Below are 17761 nucleotides of genomic sequence, written 5' to 3'. Positions count from 1 at the left end.
CTTCCTCTTTCATTTCACTTTCTTGATTATGTCCTTTGTAACAAATGGTTTTAATTTTGATGAAGTCAATTTTATCTGCTTTTTTTTTTAATTACTCGTGACCTTGGTATTGTATCCAGGAAGCCATAGCCTATACTACGACCACAAAGATTTATACTATGTCTTCTTTTAGAAAATTTATACATTTAGTTTTTACGTTTCTGTCTGTGATCCATTTTGAATTAATATTTATTTGTTATATAAAATACAGGGGTCCAGATTCGATTCATTCTTTTGCCTGCAGATACCCAGGTGTATCTGCACCATTTGTTGAATAGACTATTCTTTCAATGGAGTGTTGTTGGCAAATTTGTGGAAAACTGACTGTAAATGTAAGTTTTCCCCCTGGATTTTTTATTGAGTCTCATTGATTTATGCATCCAAACTTATGCCAGTACCATAATGACTTGAGTACTATAGATTTGTAGTAACCTTTGAGTGATTCCTCCAACTTTGCTCTTCTTTTTCAAGATAGTTTGGCTGACCTGGGCGCCTTGCATTTCCATATGAATTTTGGGAACAATTTTTCAATTTTTAGAAAGAAGTCAGCTGGAATTTTGATAGAGATTCCATTAAATTTGTAGATCACTTTGAGGACTCTTAACATTTTTGACAATATTGTCTACCATTCCATGAACATGGGATGCCTTCCATATATGTAGATCTTTTAAATATTTTTTGGTGATACTTCAAAATTTTCAATGTACAAATCTTGTAAAATTTTGTTAAATCTATCTCTCATTTTATTTTTAATGCTGTTGTAAATGGAAAGGCTGAGCTTCCTAAGGGTGGGACTATATATCAATTTATTTATTTCTAGGATTCCTTCACAGCAAATACCCTAGGTTTGTATTTGCTACATAAATCTATCCACAATTCTTCCCATCCCTGTGTTATAAGAAACCAAGACCTAGGTTAAGCTGCCTGAACACCTATGTGGATGTGAGAAATGAGACCCTTGGGTGGGTCTTTGTGCAGATGATACTGAGGTTATTCAGGATGGTTCATCTTAATTACTTTTAAATAATCCTTTCAGTGTATTTAGTCAGATACATTAAGAACATGCCCTATTGATGTGCAGAGGATCTAAGAGTAAAATTTTCAAATAATTTCTAGTGTGTGTGTTGTACTTGAAACCTAATTTGCATCAATCTTTGAAGATCTATGTTTCAGGAGCTTTGACTAAATAATACCTGTCTTTATTCAATAGCTACAACTAAATGCTCAAGCAACATGTAAGAGTTTGAGCAAACTGCCCCCACCCCGTAGTGCTGGTTGGCTGCAGCTGTAAATGGAGTCAGCGTTTACCTCTCCCAGTACGCTTATGCTGAACTGCTCAAAGCAGTTCGCCCAACAGTTTGTTGGTGGTCTTATGGACAAAGCCAAAAGCAGTGATTGAAGGTTGCTAGAATGGAATCTATTTTTATTAATATTAAGAAAGCACTATTGAGTGCTTACTGTATGTTGGGAATTGTCCCGCAGCCTCACATGAAAATTATTTCTCGTAAAACCTCTCATAGTTCCTTGTTATTCGCACTTTACAGATAAGGAGACTGAGGATTAAGTCTTCTCTCTTTTGTGGGGAGCTCATTATCAATGATGGAAAGTTGTAAAGAAAAAGATATTGATTCACCCTGAGAAAACATTTTTCTGAGAGTCAGCATTGAAGAGGGTGACCACTGAAGAGGGTGATCATTGTTTGAGTGAGACGAGCCCCGGGTTGAACAGAATCAGCATCCCTGTCTGCACACGGCACATGTAGAACTACGTGGTGGGTGAGGTGGCGTGGCTGAGCAGGGAACGCAGATGCCGGGCCGTTGGGCTGTGCTCAGGCCCAGTGGGGCATTCTCCTAAAGGCAGTGGACCATCATTGACAGATTTTATGTAGGGGAGTGGGGTGCTCTCGTAGGTCACTTTTGTCTTGTAGAATGCTTAGAAACATTTAGAAGGCTCGGCAGGAGATGATGTGATGAGTCAGAGTACGGTGGCTGTGAGGTGTAGCAGTGTTCAGTTTTCAAGTGATTTTCAGTCCCAGGTTTGTGGCTCAGTAGCCGTGACACTTTGGATGACGCACTCAAGGAAGTGAAACAATTTACCTAATCAATTGAAGCAATGATGTACCGACTTCCCAGGACTGCTGTGGAAATCCAGTGAGATAACGTGTGCACAGTGTGCAGTGTGGTCCGCAGCACAGAGTCAGTGCTGAGTGAGTGCCAGTGAGTACCTGGTAGGTCAGTTGTGGGTGGTGGGACTTGGTGACTGAGGATATCTGGGCCCTGAAAGAGGGGTCCAGTCACATCTGTGAGTGATGGACCTGAGCTGGGAGAGGCAGGGAGATCTTGCCCCCAGACCAGGGGCCTTGGGCAGGACGGCTATTGGAGGAGCACCGTGAAGTCATCTCTTTACAGGTGGAGTTGGAGGTACCCTTGAGATATCTAAGTGCAGTGTTATGAGCTCACAGAGGAGGTCTGGGCCCGGGCTGTGCATTTTCCTATAAACTCAATCCCTGAGGACTCCCAGGTATTGAGTATGAAGTCATACTTGACAGGACAAGTGAATAGTAGTATCATCTCTGTCATCAAAGCTCACGTCTCTTTATTCATCACTCACTTTGCTAATTGGGAACTTACAGAGCTCACTTCACCGCCCTTCCCTGGGCTCAGGCTCCACAGAAAAGAGCTGGTGATTCTCCCTCTTTTCCAGAAGAGGACACATTTAGCTGGTAGACTTCTATACCTCGCCAGACTTAGAATTTTATTTTGTTGGTTTAATTCTATTTTCTGTTGGCCATCTCCTGACAGGAGAGACGTTTTACCTCATGGTCAGGTTTCAATTAGCTGTTACTGAGAATTGCTGATCTGATCCATAGTGTATGTATTCTATTAACTTTGTAGAGTACTTATCATTTTTCTGTCTTTGCCCTTTAATATTGTTTGCCCCTTCAATTTTCTATCCTATTTGCGGCCTTAATTTATTTTTTAATTAAAAAATGTCTGTTAGCAGTTAAGAAAACAAAAGCAAAGAAAAGATGCACATGATAGCTAAATTTAGAAAATATCTAGTATGCTTTCTGTCTCGGCGATGGAGGGTTCTAAAAACTCGTGAAAACCTTCATTACATAAATTCCTTAAAATGCAGATTAAGAAATAAAACCTTCCTTCTTCATCTTTCAAGCTGCAAGGCTAATTGTCAAGAAAATGAGGGGAAATCCTCAGAAGCCAAGACAAACCAGAAAGTAGGAATTCTGGGAGATATGTGTGCCTTAGAAGCCCTGGGGTGCAGGTTGGCTCCTGAACTGAGTTTCAGTTGCCCTGGCAGGAGGGCAGGAGGTGAGCCCGAGGCCTCTCACACTGGGTGTTGGATGGCTGTTTTATGTAAGGCCAAGTACATCCTGAGAATCCTGCTTTACAAAAGGGTGAATTTGAAATAAAAGAAAAAATACATTCCTCAAGGCAAGGAAATAAGGAAAGTCAATTTTTTTCAAAGAGGGGAAAAATAACATATACAAAGTAAGGATTTAGTTTAAAGCTGTTATGGCATGAGAGTGACCACAAACTCCTGATAGAAAATCTCAGCTCCTCCCGGAAAGAGAAGTTGTGTTTTGAAGATTCAGTGGACCGCCATTCCGAAAAAGGCCTCCAGAGTCTTCTATATCAAGATACTGGACCCAAATACCTCCCTTCCATGGTCTCACTTAAATAACCAGAAAGGTTTTAAAGGAAAGAAGCAATAATCATAGTTCTATTTATTGACATTATTATATGCTAGGAATTCAGAGGTGACTTTGGAGTTGTCTCCTCTTTTATGGACCTTACTTTCTATTTGACATAGTTGGGGAACTTGGTGGAGGGTGTTGTTGGTCTGTTGCAATTAGCCAGGAGAAGAGATTATGAAAGCAATGAAGGGTGGGTGATATTTTTAGCTGAGGACAGTCCTGTTCAGTTGGCTTGTAATTGCAAGCTCGTTGAGTTCTCACTGGAGGGAGTTGATCTTATGGAAGATGGACTTAACTCAGGCCTCTTCAGAATGGACAAGTGAACCTGGAGAAAGACAGTCAAATCTGTGCAGGCATTAAAGTCCACGTGAACGTGCTGTATCCCTGAGCCAAAGATAGGACAAGTATGCAGCACTTCTTGAGGACAGAGGAGAGGCTTTTAAGGTTCTCCAAGAATGAATCCCAGGGAACCGTGATTGCCAGTTGTCAAACTGTGACTTTGCTCTTTGGACGGTGTACCAACCAAGGGTATTGGCCTTTTATATGTTTTCATTTCTCTTTAATACATGTCAGGTGATGAGGACATGGGCATAAACGTTTGATATCTTGTCGAGGTGAGTCTTGGTACCTGCCTAGAAGCGCGGCACAGCTACTGGTGCATCATACATCTTGCCGCCCATCCTGCTCCCAGGCTCCGTGATCATGGCAGAGTGGTTCCTTATTGAGCTGTCCGTCTCTTCTGTGACATCGTAACCAAACAAAAGGCTGGAGCGTATTAGCTTGGCTTTGCTCTTTTCCATCCTTCTCTTCGAATGATTATGACTGGTAGTGGACCCAGTTAAGTTTGCAGATGATTTACAAGTAGGGCTGTCAGTACAAACCTTGTAATCCCCACTGTGTGATCTAGAGAAGAAAGTTACATTCTTTCCAAATTGTTTTGATGCACTTATGTGGGAAAATGATGTACGTTTGAATGTGTATTTCCTCTCTGAATCATCATGGCTAGAGATGAATATTTGTAGACACGGAATGAGTTTTCTGTATTTGAACTGTATGGTCCCCTAAATTCTCCCCAGCTTTTTAAAGTCATCACTGGAGTGCTACCTCCAGAGTGCCCCAAAGTATCCACCACTGCCTGCTCTTCGGACACTGTGAGTTTCCAAGTTGGAGAAGGCTGCTGGCTGGTAAGGCATTCTCTGGCACATCTCTGGTTGGGTGATGTGAGCTTAGAACACAAGACTTGGCAGACAGTAACTAACCACGATCACGTCCATTTCTGGAACACTCATGGAGGATTTTACACCTATGCTAGTGGAATACGTTATTTCATTTAGTTTTCCCAACAATCATAATTAGACTTTATCACCTGCATTAAAAAGGAAACTGTCAAAGCGAGTGACGTGCAGACTTTGGACTGGAACACGGGTCTTTCTGATCCCTGTCTCTGTTCCCTCCCCGGCCTATCCTTCCAAATGGCCTGGAGACTCTTCCTCAGTCTTGAGTTTCCCGCTGATGTTAACACTCTGTTTCTGGAGAGGAAAGCAAGTCTAAACTTCCTTTCCAGTTGGAAATGGAATGAAGAATTAGCGTTGGAAGCCGGGAGAGTCTGTCCTGTGAAGAAGCGCTCTCCGAGCCACTTCCACTGGGACGTCACTTCCCTGTCTGGGCCCCTTGCTCAGCCTGTGCACAGGTGACAGCACAGATGGGCTGAGCAGTCCTCCCGGACAGAGCAGTGGGATGGAAATGAGTTTGGGGATTTGGTTTCATTAGATAGCTTCCTGAGGGTCTTCGCCTGGCACTTCGAGTGGGAGCATTCCCTGTCCCACAGACTTGTGCTCTGGGTCCGTGCAGACCTGACGTGGCCTCAGCCTGAGGCTCAGGGCCCGTGGTGATGAGGAGCATTTTAGTCCATGGTCTGCCGGAGGCTCTGACACTTCTGGTCTGTGGGACTTTGTCCAGGATGATAATAATTCCTCCCCGAGTTTCAGATTTCCTTGCCTGTGAGCCGGGTAGTAATAGTTTCTGAGATGATTGTAATGATTCAGTAACGGGTGCAGCGTGTGCTGGCAGGTAGCTGGTGCTTAAGGAGAAGAAGTCGCAGTCACACTGTCAGCTTCTCACTGTGCGCTCTGTGCTTTGAGAGGTTGTGTGTTTGGTGAAAGTCCCGCCCAAACCCTAGGGTCTAGATGAACTGTTGTTCCTTTTCTTTCCCTTCCTTTTCCTCTTTCCCTTCTCGGTGTCCCATGTTTAGGTAGGAGATTCCTCTATTTCAGGGAATACGGGCTTTTCTAGTAAAGGGACAGGTGGAATGCGGAGAGGTGGGGCCCGGAGGGGGTCTGGAGCTTCTGCACATCGCTGCTTCCCTGCATTTCTGCATCCGGTCCCGTCAGGGCACTGAGTCAGCCTTCCTCTTCCTTCCTGTGTCATCGGGTCTCTGTTTTATGGGAAAATCTTTTTACGTGTCTTTTTTCACTGACATGTTTCTTTCAGAAGCTTGTTGCTTTTCTCCCTGTGCTTCAGCGTTCCGAGGAGAGAATTCAGCAGTGCAGCCTCCTCTCCGAGCTCTATGAGTTGATCGGCTTCCACTGCAAGTCCGCCTCCTTCAAGCGGGTGGCCCCCTTGCGGCGCGCGGCCCCCGGCATCCCGGAGCCTGGCGGGAAGGCCTGCTCCCGCCTCCTCCTGCAGACTGTTCCTGGCTACATTCTGTCGCTGGACCTGCAGGACTTCAGCAAAGGTGTTGGAACTAAAATATTGCTTCAGTCTCATTAACCATGCCTGATTTGGGCCCTGCTGTCCTGTCTCATCAGGGTGAATTTTGATTCGTTTAGAACAGGGCTCAGCAGACTTTTTCTGTCAAGGGCTTGGGAGTAAATATTTCAGGGTCTGCAAACCTCCTGATCTCTGGTGCAGCTGCTCAGCTCTGCTGTTCAGACGCCAGAGCAGCCGGACAGTCCACACACCCACAGAGCTTTATTAACAGCAGTGGCTGGGGCTGGATAGGGTGTATGAACTGCAGTTTGTCCCCACAGCCTCCTCACTATTGACACCTGCACCAGAGAGTGCATTTGTGACAATGGTTGAACCTACACTGACAAGTCATCATCACCCAGAGCCCATACTTGACACTTGGATTTACACTTGGTGGTGCGCACTCTGTGGGTTTGGACAGATGTGCAATGACATGTATCCACCATCACATCATCATACAGAGTCGTCTGTCTTAGTGACCTTAAAATGCTCCGTGCTGCACCTCATTCATTGCTCCTTCCCCTCTAGCCTCTGACAGCCACTGATCTTTAAGTCTCTGTGGTTTTCCCTTTCCCAGAACACCATACAGTTGCAATCAGACAGTTGCAGAACCTTCCCAGATTGGCTTCTTTCACTTAGTAATATGCATATAAGGTTCCTCTGTGTCTTTCCATGCCTTGATAACTCATTTCATTTTAGCACCCAATAATAGTCCATTTTCTGCATGGACCACAGTTTATCCATTCACCTACTGAAGAACAGCTTAGTTGCTTCTGAGTTCTGGTGATTATGAATAAAGCTGCTATTAACATCTGTATGCAGATTTGTGTGTGGAAATAAGTTTCCATTTCGTCGAGTAAACACCAAGGAGCACAGTTGCCGGATCATATGTTAGGAGTACGTTTAATTTTGTAAAAAATTGCCAGACCGTCTTCCAAAGTATCTGGAATATTTTACATTCCCACCAACAATGTATGAGAATTCCTGTTGCTCCACAACCTCACCAGCATTTGGTGCTGTCAGTGTTCTGCGTTTTGGCAGTTCTGACAGGTGTGCAGTGATATCTCGCTGTTTCAGTCTGCATCCCCTTGATGACAGATGCTGTGGAGCATCTTTCCATAGACTTCTTTGGCATCTAGATTTCTTCTTTGATGAGGTGTGTGTTCAGGCATTTTGGTCATTTTTTAATCAGGTTATTCATCCTTCTTGTTGAGTTTAAAGAAATTTTGGTATATTCTGGATGTCAGCCCTTTATCAGTGTGTCCCTGCCCTTCACCTGTAGCACCGGAGTTGTCCTTTGGGTCTCAGTGGAGTTTCAGCTCTTCATAGAGGTTCCCTGTCTTCCCTCAGCCTAAATACTGTCCTTGTATTTTTCACTTTCATTGACTCATTTTGTTCTTTTTAAATAGTATTTCCCATAATTTGTAAGTACATTAAAGAGAAAAGGGCAATGATTGAACACCGCCTGCCCCACCAGGCTGTGTGCCCTGTGAGAGCAGAGGCCCTGTCCCCACTCACAGTTTCCCATGAAAGCACAAGGCACATGTCCATGTAAAAGTGTGTAACGTGGGGCCAAACCTGATGAGCAGCTATAACGACACGTGTTGGCTGCCATTTATTGAGTAGACTTTGTTTCTGATTTTAATTATTAAATCACATGAATGAAACTTGTTTGTTTTGAAAAACAAAACAACAAATCTCACCTCCATGTGATTGGTACTTTCTACTTCGCCTTCTGAACCAGGAGGGGATGTTCACCATCATTTTGTGGAGGAGGTTGGGGAGGTAACGTAAGAGAGTGAGATCAAATAAAGTAAAAATGATAAGTATCAGTTGGCTTTATTTTCACTAAGACATAAAAGTTACTTTAAACCCTATCTCAGCTGTTGTTCTGTTGTTTTATACATTTCTCATAGAATTAAATGGAAGCCCATTAAACCCTGAAATGAAAATTGTGTGCTCAGGTCCTGAAAAGTGTTTATGTTTAGTTCTTTAAATGCAAATTTTCCCTGCTGGTTACAGAAAGTCTAGGCGGGAACACAGCCGTGCGCTGTGTGTGTCTGCCGGCTTCACGGGATGCTCAGTGTCATTTTCATTTTCTTTGGTTGCAGTTTATGACGGTTTTCCATGAGATATATTGTTCAGCCTTTTCCTGAATGAAGGATGGAATTTTCCACAGAAAATCTTATGAAAGAGAGTGACAAGGCACATGGGTTTCCCAAAAAGGAATAGCTGATGTAATAAACTCTCACTGTGGTGAACTTTTTTAATACAAGCCAGTTGAAAATTTTATCACTAGGTCATATGCCACAAATCTGTCTTAAGAATAAAAAGATTCAAATTTTATAGAAGAAGCAGTTTGAATCAAGTAGAAATTATGATTTGTACACTATTTGTTGGTGGAACTTATACTCAGTCTTATCATAATTGCCTGTGGTAGGAACTGGATTATTATTTATTTATTAAAAATAAAATCCACTAGGTGCTATTTGCTCCATTCTTGATGCGGCAGTGCTGAGGTTAGTTAAGTTCGGCTATTTAGGATTCTTAGCTAGGTTTTCCGGACATTGATTTCAGCCTCTTTATCTTTTCTGCAACCTCTTCTTTTGTGTCGGCCTTTGGTCTTTTGACAATGTGGAAATACTGCACGGATCTGCCTTTCCCTTTTTTCCTGTCTTTGTGGGAAAAGATTTCTGTAAGACAGACTACTTGGATATTAAGGATTTTGTGTGGGGTAAGTTTGGTCAGTTCTAAGTATTTCAATTTATACGTATCAATACTTGGTATTCCGCTAATGACAGTAAAATTATAAACTAACTTAAGTATACATCAGTAAGTATAGTAGAGTAAGCCCATCACCCAGATTAAGGAATTCACAAACTTTTCCATATTTCCTTTATTCAGACCTTCATTCTTTTATTTGTCCTTTGTTGAGGTATTTGACAGCAAATCCAAGAAGACATGTCATTTTACCCTATGTACTCAGGTAGGCATGTCTGAAAAATGAGGGCCTTTTCTTTAATCAGGTTTTTCCATTTGACCGATGTGCTCGTTAAGTACCAGCTGTATCAGGCCTCTCACTAGGCATTAGGGATCCTTGGGGCAATGAGACAGTCCTGGCTCCCAAGGAAGTTTAAGGGCTGATGGAAGAAACCAACACAGGAGCTTGGGTGCCTCACTTAAGGTCCCTGCTGGATGACACCATTTGGACAAATTTGTGCACAATACAGTAGGATTCATAGAAGGGACTGGTCAGACTTGTAGGGCAGGCCATGAGAGAGGCAGTCAGCAGGGCTACAAGAGGTGGAATCATTTGATAAGGATCTGAAATCCTTGCTGCCAACCTTTCTACCAAGCCCCCAGGGCCCATCACACACCACCCTGTGCTGTAACTGTTTTTGATTCCAGTTACCACATCTCCTTCAGGAAGGATTTTAAAGTGGAAAATATTTAAAATCCGTAATTGTTGCCAGAAGGGACATAGAACAAGGAACATGTAAACAACACAAACGTCCACCAGCACATGACTGGATAAAGAGGAGCTGATACATATATACAATGGAATACTACTCAGCCATAAAAGATGCCATATGCAGCAACATGGGTGGACCTGAAAACTCATTCTAAGTGAAGTGGGTTGGAAAGAGAAAGAAAAATGCCACATGACTTCATTTATGGGAAATCTAAAATTAATAGCAATAATGATAAGACCACAAATGAACTAAATATTTTGATTTCTTGAATATATGTAAGCACAGCTGACTGTCCTTTGTGATTGGATTACCATATTCTGTTTATTATTCTTTTGTAAATGTCCTTATTCCTCTGGTAACTTTAATTTTAAAAATCTAAATTTCTAATCTGTTCTTAGAGTAATTAGTACATATATGTAAACTAAAAAATGCAGTATACGCTATACATGTATTTACATGTAATATGTGTATGTGAAGTTGAACTGTAATAATTCTACCTAATAAAACTGAAAAAGGACAAAATAAAAAAATATTTTAAAAAATCACCCCTCTTTAGATATTAAACCTTTCATTTCTGGGATTCTGTGAAAGACAGCATGGAAGTAGGTTTCTAAGATTTTCACCTTGCTCCTCAGTGAGCAGCCTGGGCTGCACAGCTTGGCCGCCACAGTCACCCAGGACTTGCCTGCTTGCTCCTCACTTGTTGGGAGGAAGTTTAGCTGCTTCAGGAATATTTATGCTCTTAGAAGTTGCTGAAAACCCCACAGAGCTTCTGTTTACATGGAGAGTGTCTGTCAATATACCCCATTTTAGAAATTAGAACAGAAAATTTAAACCCGAGAACTGACAAGCATTCACTGTCCCAGCACATGGTCAAAGCAGTGTTGCCACGGTGGCGTGTGTTGGTTCTAGAAAAAGTGCACCGTACACTCAAGAATGAGGGTGAAACCACAGATCTCATCTCAGCCATGCTATGAAGAGGTGGGACCCAAAGACCCTAAAACAGTGCTGAAGTCCCCAGATGTCCCAGAACACACAGAGCCATGGGACCAAGAATCCAGTGTCTCGTGGATCATCAGCCGTGGAGACCGCTTCCTGGGTCAGGAGGATCAGAAGTATGGATAGCAGGCACACAGTCCTATTACAGCAAAGCTTTGAAGGTGTTGAATTCACTAAAAGAGTGGCAGAGATTTGCATTTAGAATACTACATTTCCTCTCCTGGAGACGTTAGAAGGATAACACTGATTAACAGAGGATGATTGTAATGGATTAACTATGTTACTGATGACATGAGCTGCTCACACTAACCCTGCACTCAGTGTAGACTAAGCCTTTTATGTACACACTTCATTAGGTCTGTACACCCCTGCAATGTGACATTAAGCACTCATACATCCATGAAACCAGTGACTATAAAACAGTCACAAGGCTTCCTCTCCAGCATGAGGTAGCAAAACCAGCAAGGATTTTCAATGACAAAAGCCAAAATCACATATATTTGGGAAAGAAAGCAAACGAAACACTGAAGAACAATAAACCAAAAGAGCAGATGGAATGGAAACTTTTATTGAAGAAAGCAATGATTGATTCAATTAAAACAGGTAATGTCCCTGGTATAATTGAACCATCAATCCAAATTCTTGGAATAGTGGGTTGTGAAATTACTATCTCACTTAATATTAGAATTCCTAGTTGGACCAATTTGATATGCATCACTGGTGCGATGTTAGCTATTTAGGTAAATAACAATATTCATATTTTGTAAGTTAGCAGGAATCATAACACAGGACTCCAGATCTAGGGAGAGAATGCAAACAACTACTATCATACTCCATCCAGTAAGGACACGTGTCCCTGCGTCACCAAAGCAATGAGTATTTGCACACAGAAAATACAGTTCTCCAGTTTTGACAAGTACGGGACCGTGAGCCATGAATTACGAGAACAAGCAACTGTTTAAATGCCATGGGCAAATTTTTTATCATCCTGAAAACATCACTAATGCACTAAGTAAGAAAAAGAATTGTTTTACTAACAAATCTAACTGACACAGGGGTTTTTCCAAGTGAGAAGGTAATTCCAAAAAGTGCAGTAAAATGAGTTAAGATGATCTGTGCAGTGACGGAGCTGATATTAGAGTGACCAGCATCACGATTTCTGGTTTTGCACTTGCTCTCTGTTCGTCACCTCTGACACAAGAATGCATCATACGATTTTTTTCTTTAGGGAAAAAACAGATAAATAAAATCTAACTTGAAGATGTGGTATGGAAAGCAGTAAAGAAGTTGTCTAACCTAATAATGCATCCAGTGTAATGTAGCACTAATTCGGGCACTAGAATTTTTTAAATCATGATTTATTTTATATCTTATTTCTATTTTAAAGGAGGCACTTAAAGTTTTCTACTTTATTCAACATATCTTGTGGGGGTTGTGATATACACTGGTATGGCAGTTTTCAGAGACTTAAAATCGCCTCTGTGGTTGTGGTCAGGAAAGGCAAGGCTCCCTCACAGCTGCGACGGAGAAGGAATCCCCGGAGTCCGCCTCCGGGCAGCTTCCGAACCGCATGTGCTTGCACTTGGCACAGGACACCATCAGCAAGTGTAACTGTGACAAGGAGATTTCCCCGGGGCCTGGAAGGTGCTCTAACATTGTGAAGCCACTTGTTTCCCAGTTAGGTAAGGCTTGGAAAAATAGTTTATTAGAAGTGACTTCCTTTGTATGTGCCTTTTGTCCTGAGAGGTCACTAATTATCATAAATATAAAATACCTCATAATATAAGAATTGAGGTACCGCATTTTTCCATCTACCTGTCTATTTGTTTATCATATTTATACTAAGGTTACGCTTTCAATGATGTTCAATTCCGGGCACCAAAAAAGAAAGGCTACAAAATATTTCTTATAAAAAGCGGGAATGAGTCTAAGGGTTAAAAACCACTACTTCTAACAATAAAAGCCAGATAATACTTTTAATCTCAAATGCATCAGACCTTCCCGAATTCCTCCCTTAAGTTCACTGTTACAACAGTAATGGAATCTCTGTCCTTCCAAGACTCGGGCCTGATCGCCACCCACCCAGATATCTGTCTGTGGGTCCCTACTTGTCCTCGAGGCCCCCAAACACCCCTTACGGGTTGAAATTTCTTCAGTGTTCCTACTGTAGGGGAAACCTTGAAGTCCCAGGCACTGTCCAGGAGTCACACCTACCTGCAGAAATCAAAGTCATGTGACTGAAACGAGACAACCCAGGTTGTGTGATAGGGCTGAAAGCTCACCATAAACAGGTTTGGGGGCCTAAACCAAACCCTCCGGCTCCTCTCATGAAGAAGGACAGAGAGGCCCAATTAGCCACGAGACTGGGGGGCTTCATTACTCCATGAATAAAGGATTTGTGCCAGTGCCACCTTTAGACAGGGAACCCCAGAACCCAGACTTGGAAGCATCCTGTCCCCTCCCCCCTGAACAAATAGTCTCTCAAAACACATAGTGAGAGTTGGGAGCCCCGGTGAGCTTTGGAATAAGATGCAATCTGAAAGACTGCTGGTAACAAATGGTGTGGGGCTCGGACAGCCCCCAGGGCCACCAGCCCTTGTGGTATCACTGATGCCCACATTTCCATCAACAACAGTTTCTTCAGGATATTTATGCACATATAACCATCACACAAAAATGATTGCTTAGACATATTATAAGAGAAATAACATTATGAGAATGCCAAATTCATGACAAGTCTGGGTCAAGACCCCAGAGTATTTACTGGATGAGATCTCACGTGTGCTCCACAGTGAGCTTTAAACCCTTAGGACACAGTCATGGAACAGTAGGCATTTTCTTTCTTTCCTCCAAGTTGGCTTTACTGGAGAACTCCGTAGACACAGGAAGACTCTGGATCCCACCTCTACTACTTACACAAAGGGCTCATCACGTGGAGAGGGATCAGCGCTGGTGTGACCGGCACCAATGTGAGCACTCCCGTGCCCAGCTCCCCGAGGAGCAGAGCTCCCACCACAGGAGCAGAGACCCCCGGGAGCAGAGCTCCCCCCACGGGCACTGCAGTGCCTGCAAGAATCAGCTGTCTGATGAGTGAGCCTGGGGCGGGCAAGACAGGAAGCAAGCACCGCTCCCTCAAGCTCTGCAGGTGATCTCTGTGTCACCTTGAATAAATACAGTCAGCATTAAAGATGTTTGACAAGACGGTAAAGGGTAAGGCCTCCCCAAATCTCCACGCATTCTTTTAGTGGGAGTCCTGTTAGAACACATGGTGACAAGAGACGCTGGCTTTACATGTGCACGTTGCCCTCAGGGCTGCAGGGGAGGCCACGGTGCTGCCTCTGCACCACCTCCTGCCCTCGTCCCCCAGACCTCACAGGGGCCGCTGACTCGTTTCTCTGACTTTCTTTCCTTGGTTGTGCTGCTCTTCCAGCTTTTAAGAGCTCATAAAATCCTCACCAGAAAATCTTTAATAATGAACCCAACTCAAACAAAATCAACCAAAGAGACACACTGCCTTCTTCATTACTTTATATTTTAGGAAGATATTCTTGAAGACGACTCCCTGACATGAAGGGGTGGATTGAGGGGAAAAGAAAAGAAGACAACCATTTTGGGCCCATAAAAAATGAGAGGAAACCAGATGGTGTCTAGTCTTCATTGCACCTCTCTGCCTGCCCCAATTTCACATGCCCCTCCCAACTGAACTCATCAGAACTCAACTGAAGGAGACGGCTGTGCAAATTTATTGGAAACCAAATTAATCACTATGGAAACAGTCTCCCAAACCCAGCGAGAACACAGTAAGCTGACCAGTGCCAGGATCTGAATACGTGCAGATCCAAATTCCGACCCCCTCCCTGGTGGGTGTACTTACAGTGGGGGTGTCGCCGTGCAGTTTGTCTGCATCCAACATATAAAAATGAAAGGGACTCCAGTTTTCAACATCACAGTCCCTCTGAAACAACTGGTGGTCAATTAGCGTTTGTCTCCAGCAAAACTCGATTTTCTCCCCTGCACGTGGAGGTGAACAGACAGAAGTGACTGATGATCCCCGCTGCGAGTGTAGCTAAGCGTTTCTAAGCAAACTGGCTCCATCACCCTCCTGATGATCAGGGGAGTGTGTTAGCCGCGGGGCTCTGCCCACTAACGGCCAGGCAAGGAGGGCGCTTTCTTACATTTGGGAGAAAAAGGCTGGAGAAGCACTCGCTGGATATAAATTCTAATTAAACCTTCAGGTGCGGTTCCTGCAGCAGAACTCACGCCAATAGATGAGGCTCCCTCCGTGCTGTCCAGTCATATGAGCCAGGCTCATTAATATACCTGTGTGTTTGGTTTAGCAAGTGAATAATGTCTGTTTTCTGGAAATTGCATGAGGGTGGAAAACCTTCCAAACATGTTCATTTATTTGCTGTGGAATTTGTTTAATCCTCTTAAGAGCATTTAGAATGACAAACTTCTTAAATTAGCATGTTTGCCTGAGAGACCTTTCCAGGCACATGGGCAGAAATCTAGGTCAACGGAGAAGCAAATTCAAAACCGTTTCAGCTGCACAGCACCACAGAATGTGTCCAGTTTGAGAATCAAGAATTTTTTCTCCACACACTTTTCCTCCTCTGCCCAAATTAATCAGCCTCTGCTGCTCTTGTATAATGAGTATCGTATGACTCATCTTCTCTGCCTGTAAAATGGAAATGGGAAATAATTCTGCCCAATAAAATGTCATAGAACTAACCCCCAAAATTATATATATTAAAAAAAAGGGCTTTAAGCTGTCCAGGGATATCAATAATTAATTTAATGTATCAATTGTTACTAGAATAAACTTTTTAGAATGTAACCCCTCCTCAGAAAACTTCAACTACTATTCAATAAAAATATCACAGGAAATTTCTGAAAAGAATTTAAAGGAAAATCATATTTAACTGAATCATATTCTAGGCACACTGAATAAATTCTCTTTAGAGAACTCCTACTTATTTTTTTAATAAATGACCTATAAGAATACACCCAGCATTAATCAGTATATCTTCATTCCTTTTTTTAAAATTCTGAAGGCATTCTATTTTTCTTAAACCAAATGAGGAGGTATTCACAAGCCAATGGACAACGGAATTACCTAAGAAGACATTATAAAGCAGCAAGAGCAACTAGCACTATGTCAAACATTCTGCCTGTGAGTCATTCGTACCATCTCATTTTGACCTGACGGCTTGGAGGTGAGCTCCATCAGCCCATTCAACACATGAAGAAACTGAGGCTATGGGTGGTCATGTTTCCAGTACTTGGTGGAGCCAGGATCCAAACCCAGATCTTTGTCTATAGAGCCTGTGCCTTTACCAGATCACACTACATTTCTCACTCTTCAAATGCACTCAGTCCCAAAGGTAACACACCTTCCTTGCGATTCTAGGAGTTTTAGGAATTACTGAATTACAAGGACTAATCAGACATTTGTGTGGGCTAATTTTATATTTTCTGGTTTTACTGAATATGTTCAGGCCAAATTCATTCTACTTATGAGAAATCCTGAGGCAGAGGAGAGAGGGGAAATAAGCCAGACATAAACAATTTCAAGGGCTCCACTTCATGAAGGAAGGAAAGTATTAAGTAAACCACTTCAGCAACATGCTTCTCAATAAACCTTGGTGTCTCTGTCTCAGCCTGAAGGAGGGTAAGCCCTCCAGCCCATCTGCCTTCCTGCCACATACCCTCGATGTTCTTGGTTCCCTCACCTGTGACACGTGTGTTCTCCTAGGACTCTGTAGAGATTAAATGATAAAACTATATGCAAACGGGCTAACTCATTGCCAGACAGTAGGCACTGAACAAATAATAAAATTAATTTGTTTCATGAAAATGGAAGACAAGTCTCCCAATTAAACATTCCTGATAGAATCCCAACAAGCACTTTAACTTATCTGCCAGAAATTGTAAAATAGCATTTCTTTTTTGAAGGCTGTATCCATTCTCCCTACTTTTTACCAATCCTGGCTGTTATCCTGAAAATCTATTCCCAGAACTTGGCATCCATCTCCCATATTTAAATCCTTTAAGTTTGAAATTATGATGAAGCTTGGGCACATAAAGTTTCACACCATTATTCACAGAATAAACAAAGACCACAGGATCAGGGCCACCTCCAGACCCCATGTGCTCAGGACAGGCTCCAAACTTCACAAAATCAGAAGCATGCTGTTTGAAGAGAAAGGAAATTGAATGTGATCAAGGAGGCTGACATAGAGCACCGGCCGGCTCACGAGACGACTTCGTCGCCCCCTCGCCTGACCTAAGTCATCTAACACAGTAATCCGTTGATCTCTAACTAAAACTAGAACACGGGTAGGGCTGGAAAGTAATATTTTTTCCTACAATATATACATATTGTCAACTAAAAATTGGCACTTGTCATCTGCCTCTGATTTGGTTAAGTCATGAGCCACTGCACTGCTGGCCTCCAACACCCTCTGAACATCAGGAATGGGGCACTCTGTGCTCTGGGAAAATGGGCAGAAAAGTCTTCAGATAGTTAGACATTTTCAGGAAATTTTATGAGCCCAAATTCTTGCATCTCCTCCTATCTAGAAAAGCACTAAAATCATTAACAGAGACACCTGCTCCTTGACTAGCAGCAGCCTCTGCCTAAACGTGTACTGGACCACACGTCCCTCTTCACTGAAATCTTATATAATTCTGAGCTCCCCCTCATCTTCAGAGCAGTTCCTCCGAGCTCTCTGAGATACTGTCACCTGGACTCTGGTCCTCATTTTGCCCCAGATAAACTTTAACC

General features: G+C 42.8%; 1 protein-coding gene across 1 annotated transcript; it reads left to right on the top strand.

The window, feature by feature from the left end:
• Nucleotides 1-329: 329 nt before the first annotated feature.
• On the top strand, nucleotides 330-6795 carry LOC140698617 (trafficking protein particle complex subunit 9-like). The gene is made up of 3 exons (XM_072968883.1): nucleotides 330-371; nucleotides 4831-4938; nucleotides 6275-6795. Exons 1-3 carry the CDS (start codon nucleotides 330-332, stop codon nucleotides 6521-6523), a joined length of 399 nt encoding a protein of 132 aa, XP_072824984.1. The 3' UTR covers nucleotides 6524-6795.
• The last annotated feature ends 10966 nt before the right edge of the window (nucleotides 6796-17761 follow it).

The sequence above is a fragment of the Vicugna pacos genome, chromosome 10, assembly GCF_048564905.1.
Source record: "Vicugna pacos chromosome 10, VicPac4, whole genome shotgun sequence".
Taxonomy (NCBI): domain Eukaryota; kingdom Metazoa; phylum Chordata; class Mammalia; order Artiodactyla; family Camelidae; genus Vicugna; species Vicugna pacos.
Note: the sequence above shows the minus strand (reverse complement) of the source record. Positions and strands in the feature narration are given on the sequence as shown.

Excerpts from the sequence above, each read along its gene's own strand:
- LOC140698617 (XM_072968883.1), top strand. The coding sequence starts at position 330 with ATGGAGTGTTGTTGGCAAATTTGTGGAAAACTGACTGTAAAT. Across the intron at positions 372-4,830 it reads GTGGAAAACTGACTGTAAAT|CTTTTTAAAGTCATCACTGG; the intron begins GTAAGTTTTCCC and ends AATTCTCCCCAG. Across the intron at positions 4,939-6,274 it reads TTGGAGAAGGCTGCTGGCTG|CGTTCCGAGGAGAGAATTCA; the intron begins GTAAGGCATTCT and ends CCTGTGCTTCAG.